This window comes from Thermobia domestica, chromosome 3 (assembly GCF_964235325.1).
Source record: "Thermobia domestica chromosome 3, izTheDome1.hap1.1, whole genome shotgun sequence".
Taxonomy (NCBI): domain Eukaryota; kingdom Metazoa; phylum Arthropoda; class Insecta; order Zygentoma; family Lepismatidae; genus Thermobia; species Thermobia domestica.
The window spans coordinates 261,836,098-261,851,174 of record NC_137456.1 but is presented as its reverse complement, the minus strand read 5'-3'; the positions used below and the strand labels follow the sequence as shown (position 1 = coordinate 261,851,174).

Sequence of the window (15,077 nt, the reverse complement as noted above, 5' to 3'; positions counted from 1 at the left end):
GCAAAATGTAAAAGTATTTATACCTTATTTAAATGTATTATTAAGGGACGCTTCGTGTGGCTTGGAGGTAAAATTTGTTAGATATTGGACTGTTATAGTGTACATAGCGGAACGTTAACTGTTAGATATTAAGAAATAGCATTACTCATACAGTTCATAAGCTACAAACTATACATATTTCGAGAAAGAAGTATGTTTTTGGAAGGTACATTTTAAATTTTCATTACAGGAACGTCCTGGATTGATTATGCCGTGGGTAATTCTGCAGGTGATAATTATAGTCATAATCTATGTGGTTCTAATTGTACTTGGAGTCCTTGCTTATAGATCTGGTAATAACCAAGACGGAGCTGTGTATATGGTAGCTCCACTTATACCGATCGGTAAGACATTTAGACACTAAACATTTTACTGTTAGACAGCGTTACTATGGAAATAGCAATGAAACAGCAAATAATATGAAAAACCTACAATCAATGGAAATAGTAGGTAAACAAGACAGTATTTCATGGAAAATAATGAGTGTGATGTCATTCTGAACTCCTGTAATCGAGCAGATATTCAATCGTCAGTTTTAAGAAGAGAATGAAAGAAAATAGCAGAAAATTGCACTACACTATCTCCTCCGTTACTTCCACGCTTGGCTCTACCCATAAGTGGTATAGTGTTTAGTATCAAATTCATATATAAAAAAACCTGATTATTCAATCAACATTCTACCACTTATTGAGTTTTATTCGATTTCACATTTTGGATTACTAAGAATTGAATTCGTTACATATTTCCATATGTATCTTTTATTGTTTAAGGTTCCGTTATATTTACGATTTTCGGATTTCGTACTAATCTGTAGGTCTGTCTTGGTCAACGTCGGGAATGCCTAATGAGAGAAAGGACTCGTAAAACGAAATTGCATTTACTTCACCACGCTATTATAGTGAATGCAACACTCCTGCAATTTCCAATTTAATTGTACTGGATACAAAACCGGAACGTACATTTATACTTTTGCTTTCTTTTCTTTTCTCAAATTGATCATTAGAAAGATGTTAATACACTGATTGATAACCTGTCAAAATTGACAGATAAATCGAAGGGAAATCAAACGACAGCTTGCAGTGGTGCGTTTGTTTTTGAATTATTCCAATGAAGTACTTGAAATTATTTAAGATGAAGCCGAAGTAAATTGAGGATAAGTACACAACCTGATTAACACTGCAGCTGTTACTGACGACACCGAGCTTGCTGTATAATCTGTATTTGAAATATACACAAACAGTAGTACTCTATGTGTTCTGCGAATTTTTGTCCCTAACTTCCCGTTTCTTCACCTATGCTTTAGGGGTTGCATAGAACCGCTAAGGTCATAAAAATGAGTACAACGACCTTCTACAGAAGGAGAGTATAGGACCAGGACTATATTTGTAGATGCTTGGAGGCCCATCTCGTTCAACTGCATGGTTATAAATTTATCGGAAATGTAAATTTGGGACACCTCTGATATAATGTACCATTCTTGATGATATTTTTGATACGTTAGTAATCAGAATAGTGGTCCAGAATAGAAGTACATTAAAACTCCCAAATTTAAAGGTACATGAGGTGAAGTGAAGTATAGGGCTACCATTATATTTTGAACGTTGTAGTTTAAACAAAATGGTATCTTAACGCAGGACAATGATATGTACCTCGTAATTCGTTTGGTCTCCTTTCGTGGATACAAAATTACCAAAACGAAGTTGTAGATTACTGATCTCGTGGATCCTCAGCTAATAACTTTTTATTACGCTATGGGTGTGTACAAGGCTCTAGAGCATATGGTAAATTAACAGTACCCTTTAAACCTTCAGGTAATGGATACTGACATTAAATTTTGGAAATTCTTAAATTTTTAAATTTTGCTGTGATACTATTGAGCTAAAGAATGTAACTCGTGAGTCATCTCGTTTACTTTTTATAGATAAAAATATTAAAAACATAATTTGTGAGATTATTTCCTTCATGAACTATCCTTTTTAATTAGATTCTTATATTATGAATAAGTACAGGTGTACGCCTAGAATATGATAAAATTAAAGTAGCGTCCATAAATATCGAGATGAGCTTGTAGCCACAATCGATTACTTTATTTGAAAGTACCGTTGTAAGGATAATAGAAGACCATACTAAGGTTGTGTATTTATCTAGTTTTCATTTCTTTCCTATTGATACAATATTGTCAAAAATAATTTTTGGAGGTAATAAAGTACCTATTTTCCACTTTGGTAGCAATATAAAAGCATATAGTTTCTGTTAAATACTGTGATCCCACGTTAACAGAATTGAAAGTACCCTTGACCCTTGTTTACAGCTTTTGACAAATTCTAGTTCGATTTCCAGTGCGAGGTCTCATAATAGGTTTATGTCATAAATGTGGCCACTGTGTTAGAATGAAACATAAATCTACAAATTAATAATTTTTTTATAAAATCAGCAAGTCTTAGAAAGATAAAATAATCATTACGATTGGTCACAATTTCACTAGTTGTTGCTCATACGTGTTTGTGTGGGAAACAACTAATTGTACTACTATAAAATGTATCCTCGTCGCCAAAAGTGCCTTTACATCGCTGTGACAGGTATTTGAAAGCACAGTACTCCAAGGAAGGGATGGTTGCATAAGTAATTGTGATTAATTTTGAAGAGTTTTTATTTTGACTAAAGAAATAACGTAGGTATACGCAGTAAAGCATTAGTATTGAGGCACCAGCGCACTGTCTTATCTGAAAAGATTCGTATTCTCAGTTTTTCAATTAATTGGTTAATAACTGCTAACAACGGCTACTAGCGCTTTTCATTCTTCAGGAATTTACTACGACATGTTCGCAGGTCACTTTTCTAAGTAATAAATCTTTGCGTGAATTATTTCATTCGCCTCACTGTAATTATTTGCGAATGGAAACTGATTACGCTGAACGTGAATGTGTTTCGCTGTCGTAAAGCAACGACCGTAATAAATGTAGATAAGGTTCTTATTATTATATTAAACACAGAAGTATTTATTCCTTATATAGAACAATATAATACAGTAAATAAGCAACATCACAATCACTAACGTCCGCAGGATCTTTTCCAACGTGGTGGTGGTGCAAATGACCGATATAAAGTTTTTCGTTTTATTCCCTACATATGTTAAGTTAAAAGTCATAACATTTATCATTGAGAGCGTATATCGTCTTTCGTCGTTGTAGTTTATTAGTCAGAACATTCATCCCCAGAAATGATGTCGAGAGAATAGAAAGAAAGAGATATGAACAATGGTGTACTTCATTTTACTGTGCCCTGGATCGATCATCATCGATTTACTCACACCCCCAGGCCCCCGGCTCCAGGTATTTCAGCTGCTGCGTTATATATATGATTCCATATCAGAAGGACCACAAAAAAGGGCAAAAACAGAAAGGCGCGAGTCAAAATGGCCGCGACAAAAGGGCCGCAGTGAAAAGGGCCCAGCGTTAAACGGGACCGGGTTGAAAGATGCCACTACAAAAGGCCCCGAGTCATAACGGCCACACGTCAAAATGGCCCAGGTCAAAATGTCTCAGCAACAAAAGGGCCCGAGTCACAAGGGCGCCCGCTAAAGAGGACCTGACCAAAATTACCCCGCGACAAAAGGGCTCGGTTCAAGAAGTCTCCGCAAAAAAAATGGCAAAAATAAAAAGGGACCCAATCAAACGACCCTAATCATAAGGGCCGGGTCAAAATTGTGTCATGACAAAAGAGCCCGAGTAAAAAGTGACCTACCTCAAACGAGCCCTGGTCAAAAAGGGCCTCGCTACAAAGAAGGCCCGAGTCAAAAGGACCCGGCGTCAAAAGGTTCCGGGTCATTAGGTCTCCGCAACAAAAGGCCCTGAGTCAAAGGGGCCCGAATCAAAAAACCCTCATAATAAGGAGCCGGGTAAAAAGGGTCCCACGACAAAAGGCTCCGACTCAAAAGGGCCCTGCATCAAACGGACCCAGGTGAAAAGAGGCCCCGCTACAAAGTGCCCGTGTCAAAGCCGCCACGCGTCGCAAGGGCCCAGGTAAAAGGCCGTATCGAGAAAATAGCCCGAATCAAATTGGCGCTGCGTCAAAATGGTCCGGTATAAAGGTGTTCTGCGACAAAAGGGCACGATTCAACAGGGAATAGCGTCAAACGGTCCCTGGTCAAAAGGACACGGGTCAAAACGGCCAGGCGTCAACTGGATTCGAGTCCAAAGAGCACCGCGCCAAAAACGCACAATTCAGAAAGACCCCGCGTGTAAAGGGGATCGGTAAGTATGGTTACAAGGTTAAAAGTTTGAGATCAAAGCAGGAGTGGAGATCAGACATCCACAAGGGGAATGTTTCCCCTTAGTAAGTTCAAGTGTTTGTGCAAAAGAAAGAAATATATATGTGGTTATTACTAACAAATAGGAAATTTGAATAGTGATATTAGTTTGTTTTGCTTGTTGATTGTTTCGCAACCATCGCTATAGCTTAAGTCGTTCTCCATGAAAATTTGCTTGCACTCCTGCCACAGGCGGACTTGGTGCATTAGGGCCTAGGCCGCGGTTACGATGGAAGGCCCTGAGACTATAACACCAATTTCTAAAATAACGTACTATCAGTGGCGCAACCAGCTATGAACTCGGACGGCTATGTCCTCCTCGAAACGAACCCCGTCTTCTTATATGGCAGCGCTGCAGACAAATTTTGATGAAATTTCAAAACAGATCAATGCAAAATGAATATTAAGTCAAAGCACTGTACGATAGTATAAATACCCAGTGGAAACCCCTACATTAATTTCTTGGAGTAATAAATGTTAATAAAGAGTGCGTCATTTTATCCAAAAATAAAGATGTAGAAAGTAATAATGATAGCGCAAATTTTTAAATTGGAACCGTTAATAATAGGGAATTTGTGAATTGGAATTTTCTTTTTAAGATTTTTCGGCATTCTAATAATAAGGGTAACTAAAATTGCTTAAAATGAGGAGAATTCAAACTTTCAATTTTGTCCATATCAAATGGTGCAGCACGTCGTTTGCAAAGTACTGTACTTGATATTCTTGGACCCTACCGAAATAAAATCCTGGTTGCGCCATTGCGTACCATTAACATCAAAGATGGTAAATCGCGTTATGCAGTTGTAAATTCGTTGTTACTTGATAGTTTTTGCAAGCTATGATTTATCATTGGTCATTGGAAATTTGATGTCATGTTTCTGGATATCTTGTGCTTGCTGTAAACTTTCAAGAGAATATTTTATAATTATTATTGCATTGCCACACCCGTTGTCTAAAAAGTATCCTGGCATAGGATAACTCTGTTATTGTCAGAGTTACAACAAAATGTAAGAGGAGAAACCGTCTCCAAATATGTTTTAATAGACAGTAAAATCAATCATTTATGTTATTCGTCGAGGTGAACGATAACGTTGCATTTTCATGTAACATTGGGCGGATATAGTGTATACAACCCGAACAGCTTGCCGATTTCAAAAATTCTTTTAGTTTAGATCGAAAACAACATATTTTGAGACGGTTTCCCCTCCTACATTTTGTTGTAACTCTGATAATATGAGAGTTGCCGTATATCGTGGGACTTTTGAGATACTCTGTATAGTAGTTGAAACATTAAACAATAATAGCCTATAACTTTTTACTATGGAATGAACAAAATAGCTTACTGATAATTGTAACACTAAACAAATAATAATAACTTTAGACTGTGGAATGAACAGGACAGTTTTATAGCAAATGAAAAACACTGCTCAACCATTAAACAACTAATAATTTTAAAAAGTTAAGATTTTTTCAATTTAGATTATGAATTGCAGAGATGCTGAATAACTTCATTCACAGACACTGAATTTAACATTTCTCTTTCTATATTGATTAGTAAAAATGTGTCCAAAATGTTATCACACAAACTAGCTCTGAGATTTTACTTTCTAACTTTAATTTGAGAAACATCTTTCACATATCATTTGCGTGCATTGTAGACAACGCATGATTGTATACAACGTGTAATTATTAAAACAACTAGACTGACAGAAATTGATACAAAATTTTCCCTGCACATGACAAACAATTTTTACACAAAGTGTTTGCAGCATCATTATCACTCTTGCCGTGAATCGCGTCCAAAGATGTTACATCTCCCGTAGCATGCTCAGATGCATAATCATGATCATTATCTTCTACGGATTCAGGGGCATCATTCTCTTCAGGATCATCAAAAACCAGAACGTTTTGCGACAGTGTGTAATACACAACAGAGAACTGCATTAGCTCTTTGTATATTATCTCCTGTGTTATATTTATTTTTTATAGCAAGATCTCTGAAAGCTCCTGCAGACACACCATTCTTATTGATTTCTTATGTATCCAGCATTTGGAGTTCTTTTGGCTTGCGAAATCTATCACTGACACATGTAATAGCTGTATTCAGAATTTTCACTGAAGTTATTTTTATTCTGAATAAAGCACATTCAATTATATTTAAGTTCTTTCCCAGTTCACATGCCACAAGCTCTATTGACATTTCTTCTTCTTTAAGATTCTTTTGGACGAAAATACTTTTTCCATTGATATCTCTACACCAGATGTTTGTTTATTTTCACACAAAATAATTTTGTATTTTCGTAAAGCATTAAACAGACATTTTTTGCCTCTATTTTCTTATGAAGCTGCTGCTGCAAATTGCCTACAAGTCTCCAGGTTGTACGATATGGACTTTCTTACAACTTGGAGACTTTTAGACAATTTGTAGGAAATACCGTGTGACAAATTCGACATTAGACAAAATACAGCGAGACTGCAGGTATTTTGAAACATGTTCCGTTTCTGTAAAGAAGTCCTGAAACAGAGCACATCATTACAGTGTTAGATTCTGTCCATTTATACAGCAAAGTTAGCTTGAAATTTTTATTTCGCATTACAACTTCTGTTGTGTACATCATCATTGAGGAAACCTTGATGATGATACACAGTCGTCCTCGTCTTGGCTTCATGTTTCGTAGGGAATCTCGTTAGTGTCGAATACCGCATTCAGTGCCTTGTTTCTGCGCCGCCATCCTGTTACACCAACTTGTTGAACTTTTCGTAGTCTGTCATGTGCCTCGTAGCTTGCATCAATCATTTCATTCCAAACATTCTTTCTTTTGTAGTATTCACAAATAATGCGGCACTGGTTTCAACCACACCAAATAAGTTTGCAGCTTCAGGCTTCTAGTCAGTCAAATTTGTCATTACCAAATTAAGAACATGAGCCATGCACTGGGTGTAAATGATTACAGAATTATCCTTCTCCAGTAATGCTTTTATTCCTTTATACCATCCACTCAGGTTAAACGCTCCATCAAAAAACAGATTACAATATCAAACATCTAAATATTGTTGGCACAAAGTACTTTTTGATTTCATTGTAAGTTACTTGTCTTGTAGTGTCACTGTTTACGACAACTGCTAACAGCCGCTCAAAGACTTGACCGTTTATAACGTAGATAATTACTTTTGCCAGCTGATTAAGTACTGAAACATCTTGGATAGAATCAGCCATTATGCTGAAAATGGTCGCTTTCTTGGCGTCTTCCACGGTTTTCTACTGCAATTTTGAAAACGATTTTGATGGAAAATAATTTTTAAAAATGCGCTGTTTTACCATTATTGAGTTATCAAAAATTGACCTACAAGATGTATTAACATCCATTAGGACCAATGAGTCTGTTGTTAAATATGGACCTAGCTACAAACCAGGTCCCTGTCTTCAACGATGAAAGGGTCCCAACTGTCCAAAATAATGCAAAAAGGTTCAAGGTCCCAACAGCTCAACATAATGAAAAAAGCGCCTAGGACCCCAACTTCTAAATGAAATGAAAGAAGGTCCTAAACTGCCCAATATAATGAATAAAGGGCTCAGGACATCAACTGGTCAATGTAATTAAAGAAGTCTCCAACTGTGCAATATATTGAAATAAGAGCTCAAGACCCGAGGTACAAACTAAATCACAGTTTCTCATAATAAAGGACCATACTTAAAGATGGACCTAGTCACAAATCCAGTAACAAAAGTACCCAATTGAAAAAGATAACTTACTGATTGATGGAAGGATGGAAAAGGACTGTGTGTTGGCAGCATAATAACAGTGATCTACTGAATTATTTAGCTTTCTTCGGTTTTAGCTTTTCTCTCCTTCTCTTTCTTTATTGTTTAATTATTTTTTTCTGAGGTCCTAGGCTGCGATTGCGGCCAAACGGCCCTGGCCAGTCCGTCCCTGTCTCCCGTCTTTCTGAGTTTGTATTCTTGTGACATAGCCCAATCAAACTTTATCTATCGTTGACTTTCCTCTTACTTCTAAGATTCTATTTCTACCCCTGGATCAAAGTACAGTATCAAAATATTCTGTTTATGTTTTATGACCATTTTCGAAGCTCAGACGCACGGAAACCCATCTATTGATAATATAGCAATAACAAGTGCCTACAATCTCGCTTCAGATTCTAATTTACTTCAAACCCAAAACTATCAACATCCATTTTGCAAGAAGATAGCGCCATCAAAATATTCAATCGCATAATGTATTTTAATGATTGCTTACGTTCAACAAATTAGGATATCGAATTACACAACGGAAAGATAATCTTTGTCGTTGATTTTTGCTGGAAGATTTTAATAAGTACTATCGAACCAGAAGAAAGTGTTTATGGAATTCAAGGTTGATGTTTCCATGCATGTTGGCAGTTTTCTTCCAAGTCATAACTAGCCCACTCCTAAAAATTTATAGACTGTTAATTTTCACCACGAAAGAACACAACGTAAAGAGAAACTAAGATTGTCTTAAGATACGAAGCGAACCTAGTGAATTTTGTCAACTGTTGAAATCTAGTCAAATTTAGTGCAGCATTACCATCTTATTTAAATACACATTCTACCCAAATAAGGCACCGTTAAATCGACATGATCGTTTTAAAATGTATCATGTAGCAGATAAAAATAAAGGCACAGGAGTCCAATACTTGGACATTATTTATTAAAGTCCAGTTACTAATTTACGCGGACGATATCCCACAACACATCCAAAAGTCTGTTTTCAGGAATATCTAGAAATGAATGCAATTAAATATATCAATGGGTTGATAAATTGAAACTTGTTAAAACTAGGAAGTATCTTTAATCCCGTGCTCCCATTTTTGCACCAATAACAAGTTGTTGTTCCCACTTTGGTTTGCATGTTCCAAGAAATTAAACCAAGATTTTCCATGCAACTCAAATAACGATGACGACAGGTACGTGGATGTTCTACGAAATTCAAAAACCCTTAGAGTTTGGATATAAAATCATTAAGATTTACGAAATGTTTAGTACTGCATATAAGTGTAAGATCCTGAAATGAGGAAGAGCAGATTTTTCAGTGAATGTATTTAAATATCCCACGTAGTTCCATATATAAGCAACCGTCATGTACTTGTATTTACAAACATGAACCATGTCCACCTTAGAACGGATTACCGTAGTTCCAGAGGATAACAGCGAGACGACTGGTCATATGATTGCGAAGATAGCACCACAGCCTTATCCGTAGCATGTATATAATCGAGAGGATTTCAGGGGCAAGTATTAGTCTAATAATGACCACCATTTCTTTAGCATGCATTGAGCTGTACGAGATAACAAACCAAAAATTTCTAGTTTGATCGGTACTATAGACTTCATCTCTTCCTACTCAGTTTTCTCGGAGCTTTGTTGGACTCCTAGCCTCAATCACCTAACTTGCTTCGAAGGACTTTGAAGACGTTTCCCTAGGAAGCTAGGTCTTTGTGTGATACTTCTTTTTTCGGAAGAGAATTTATATTATAGCATATTTGTAATATACTGTTTATGAGAGATTTTGTAATAAACGCTGTTACTGGGAACAGCTTTGTGGGTCTGTAATTTGCTCTACTTATGCTCAACCTATGACCTTTTAAAGCCTGCACAAGCAGAAATTTACATGGTAGGTGCGTCAGGCTCAGTTTACAACTGTTTATTCCCCTGCCGGAAGACATTATTATTAACCAGATAGTAAACATTAAAGAGATGTATATAGGAATATGTTGTTATATTTCCTGCCTAATTATGGTTGGGTTCTCTGGCGGTCTTTTGCAGTATGATACTTGCAGATAAATTATGCATCTTCTTGCGCATATGAAATGAAGAATCTTCTGCATGTTTAACTGTGTGAGATAGGGTTGAATTATTATTTGTACAGAAAGAACATTATGCACTTTTATTATACCTCGTCCTTATTATACTTCGTGACGAATGTGACATAAAATGAAAAGATGAAATATGTAGACCACACATATAACAAGATAATTTATTTTGTGGAGATCTGGTTGGAAAGGTGGATGTGTGGAATGGAATATCAGATGATGGATTAAGCATACTAACTAACCATGATTTTAGCGTAAGAGCTATTAGTAAAAGAAAGTTACAGTTTCTTTTTATAACTTCGATTCACTGAAACGTTTGATGCTTAACACAAGAGGTGAAAGTGATCTCACAGAGTCGTCATCTCTGACATGGAGAGAGTTTTCACTTTGCCGGAAGTAAGCCCCAACCTCTAAAACTACAAACAGAGATTACCTCGTTTAAATTCGATTTATTGACATCTTTACAGGAGATAGAGGTTTCGACGGAACCGTTGGTGAGCCCGCGACCTCCACCACTGGAAACAGAGATTTTCCCGTCATTTGAGGTATTATGGGTGCATCATGAAATAGGACAATAACCCTCTACACATCACCAGAAGTGAGTTATTCTCCAATGCAGAATTGGAAATTGGAAGAACTTTTGAATTTACTATGTGAATGTACACTAGAACGAACATCACTGGATTATATAAAAGACTGTAGAATACACTGAAAACCAGACGGTATATGTATTTGCTTAACTAGTTGTCTCGGAGACGCCAGTCAATGGACATATGATTGCTTAGTGTAGGATACGAAATTCCTTGAAAGGAAAGGAAATTTCTTAAAAGAAACTTCGTGTCACATGTGTTTAGTACACGTGAAATATGCGGTTTTCGTTTTTAATGGCATCGATTTAAACAGCATCGGGAAGATCATCTCGGCGACCCCGAAAAGCCTGGATTCGACACTAATATTGGTCATTTTCGATCATTTTTAAATGTTTGCCCTCCTTCTCTACGTCGTACCCTCCCCCTCCCCAACTATCAGGGTTGAACTTGCATTGAAACAGAATCAAAAGTGTAACTGTTTCTCTCATTGACCACAAAAACTATAGATTCAACACTAATATCGGTCATTTTTGATTATTTTAATTTTATCCTCCCCCTCTCCTACGGTATACATAGCTCCCCCACCCTCATGTTGCGGGCCATGGCATGGGGGGTGTGCCACCATTTATCTCAGCGAGTTCAGAAACTGTAGATTCAGCATTAATATCGGTCATTTTCGATCATTTTTAAATATATCTTCCGCCCCCAAGTTGCGGGGTTAAATTCGAACTTAAACGGGAGCGAAAGTATCACTGTTCATCTAAGCGACCCAAAAACTATAAATTCAACACTGATAGTGGCCATTTTCGATCACTTTTATATATCTCTTTCTCCGCCTCCACCAAGTGGCGCTGTTGATTTTGGATTTAAACTGGATCGGAAATGTCATTGTAACAATAATCAAAAATGACCAATATCAGCGTCTAATGCATAGTTTATGGAATCATTCAGATGAACATATAGCTTCCCCTCCACCTCCTCCGTCCTGCGGCACACCTCAACACAATTGTCACAGTTAATCTCAGCTACTTCTATAACTATGGATTCGAAATTAATATTAGTCATTTTCGATCAGTTTTAAATGTTTATCCCCCGTTGGTTGTACCCTTCCCCTCCCCAACTATTAGGGCTGAACTTGGATTGAAACCACATCAGAAGTGTCACTGTTTCTGTCATCGACTCCGAAAACTACGGATTCAATACTAATACAGGTCACTTTTGATCATTTTTTAATTTCTCTCCCCTCCCCTACGGTATATATAGCTCCCCTTCCTCCTTGCTGCGGCACGCGGCATCAGAATTGTCACTGTTAATCTCAGCTATTCCCAATATTGTGGATTCGACACTCATATTTTCGATCATTTTTAAATGTTTATCTCCCTCTACTTCGTTGTACCCTCCTCCTCCCCAACTATCAGGGCTGAACTTGGATTGAAACAGCATCCGAAGTGTCACTGTTTTTTCATCGATCCCGGAAACTATGGATTCAACACAAATACCGGTCATTTTTGATGATTTTTAAATTTTTCGCGTCCTCCCCCTCCCCTACGTTGCATCGTCAAAGTGAATAGCCGAAGTTATCCCTACCGCTAAACTCATGTATATTGAAAATTTGATTGAGATCCATCGGGTGGTTCAAGAGTGATGAAGTCACAAAGGTAGTCATTTTAATTTTATATGACCCCTCCCCTTCCCTTAGGTAGGCTCGTCAAAGAGGAAAGATAAAAAGCACCCAAGTCTCGACCCTCATATAGGTTGAAAATTTGATCGAGATTGTTTCGGTAGTTCAAAAGTTACTAACTTTTATTAGTGTTTATTTAAACGTCCCCTCCCCTGCCCCTCTCCTAGGATCTACAGTTAAAGTGAAATTAGAAAAATGTGTCCAGGTCCGAGCCTCGTGAATCTTGAAAATTTGATTGAGATCGGTCGGACAGTTCAAAAGTTATTAAGTAACAAACATAGTCACTTTCAGTGTTATATAATTTGATTTTTATGCATCTCCCTCTGTTTCTCCAACCTACGTTGCTCTGTCAAATTTAAATCACAAAAACGATCCCAGGCCTGAACACTATCTATGTTGAAAATTTAATTAAGCCTGGTCGGTTGGTTCAAGGTTTATTGACTTTTATTCATCTTTTATACCCCCTTCCCCCTTCAACCCACAGATCTACCAACAAAGTGAACAGCCTAAAATCAGCCCAGCCTCGAAGTTCATCCATGTTACAAATTTGATCGAGATCGGCCGGGCTGTTCAGGAGATTTAGAGTCACATAGTGATTTTCAATTTTATATATATAGATTTACAAAAAGAATGATGGACTCATTTTTGCAACAATACGGAAATTTACTGAATTATTTCGAGATTTTGTGTGGGCAGGGGTGTAGCCAGCAGGTTTCTGTAGGAGGGGCCCGTCGGTTTTGAGGGGGGGCAGCTACAATGTACAAAGCCAAAAAAAGTGTTGCTGCTAGTGTTTTTGAGGCCTGAAAGAAAGGAAAATTTGGTTTCCTTCTGGAAAACTAAAAATACTATTTTAGCTTCTTCTTCTTCTTCTTCTTCTATTATTATTATTAATAATAATATTAATATTAATATAATTCTCCATAAATTATATTCAAGATAGTTTTTATTATGTTTAATCAAGAACTACTGCCTGGGACCAAACGCTATATTTTTGTGCATAACTGTAAAAGTAACCAAGAAAGTTCTGTCCCTTTTCGTGGAGGCCTGTGTTCAATTGGACCTTATACCGTGAGTTAAATGCGAGTGGAGATACGGCGAACGTCAGTTGTTGGTTTGGGTATATCCAACACACTACCTGGTTGTGGCAATTCAGATACACAGTGAACTTACATAAAGACAGAGGGAACATGGGACATCCACAGAGCGTCACAAGAGCATGTATGTTGAACGAGTTCAAATGGAGGTCAAACGCCACTGTAGCGGGACAGAAGATATGCCAGGCCTTTGGTGAGGGTGTTGTGACGACACGGACAGTGCAGCGATGGTTTAACAAGTTTAAGGACGCTGACGAAACAGCCAAAAACACCACGTACCAGAAGACCAACACATGTATACACGACTCCAAAAGTGCATTACCACCTGCTATTCTCCTTTTCCTGCAATAGCAGGCAACCCAAAAAGCTCGGCGGTTGGGTTGGTTGCGAATTCGAAAGGCGTTGGAACAAACTTCAATTTTGTAACAAATATATCAGTGTAGCAAACTGCAAATAAGAGAATAAAACAAATTCTTAAAAATGACAATTTTATTATTGTGATGGAGTTGGATGACATCAAAAGTTACAAAATGATCCTACTTAAGCAGTTCAAAAAAAAATGAATGGCAACAAACAGATACCAGAGGAAAGCATCTCTCTTTCCCCCAAAAAATAATCTCATAAAAAAGAAAAAAAAATTGCATAATGTAAAGTTTTAATATAAAACCCACACAAAAATTTAGAAAGTTGACACCCGAAAAGCAAGAACAACTGAACCGAAGTGAACGAAATTGGGCACAGATATTGGAAACATAAAATGAGGGAATACGCGTTTCGTATTTTCCTGGAAAGAAAGGTTGAGTGGGGCACGAACACCTACAAACCTTTGATCACGGAATATCCAAAGAGCTACTAACAGTATGTCAGATATAAATAAAGGATATGAAGAATTGCAAATAAGCTTTGTGTATGGACAATACGCAAATATAAACGAATACGGTTTTTTTATGTTCTTCGAAAAAACGGTTTTAGTGGGCAAAAGCACTCACCCAAAATTTTGAAAGTAGACGCATAGGAGGCAAGAAGAGGGGTACCGAATGAAATGAAATTGTGCACAGATATTGCAGACGTGAAAGGAGGATACGGGTTTCGTATTTTTCTCGATAAAACGGTTGGGTGGGGCACAGACCCGTCCATACTTTTGATCACGAAAAATCAAAAACGCTAGTAACATTATGTCAGATGTGTGTAAAGGACATGAAGAATTGCAAGGAAACTTTGTGCATGGACAATACGCAAAAATAAAGGAAAACGGTTTGTTTTATTTTCTGGGGAAAATGTGTTTTATGGGCAAAAGAACGCCATCCATAATTTTGAAAGTTTACGCCCGAAAGGTAAGAAGTGAACCAAAATGAATGAAGTTTTGTACAGATATTGTAGACAAAAAATGAGGGAATACGGGTTTCATATTTTCCTGGAAAAATGTTTGAATGGGGCACGGACCCCTACAAACCTTTGATCACGGAATATCAAAAGAGCTAGTAACAGTATGTCAGATGTGTGTAAAGGATAAT

The 15,077-nt window shown here is 37.2% G+C and overlaps 1 protein-coding gene across 1 annotated transcript in view; it reads left to right on the top strand.

Annotated features, from left to right (window-relative positions):
- LOC145681626 (uncharacterized) overlaps window positions 1–15,077 on the top strand; it is a 133,913-nt gene that overhangs the window by 75,238 nt on the left and 43,598 nt on the right. Inside the window, exon 5 of the mRNA XM_081753240.1 lies at window positions 230–383. Within this exon, the coding sequence (XP_081609366.1) occupies window positions 230–383 (154 nt within the window). The remainder of the gene's footprint in view (window positions 1–229; window positions 384–15,077) is intronic.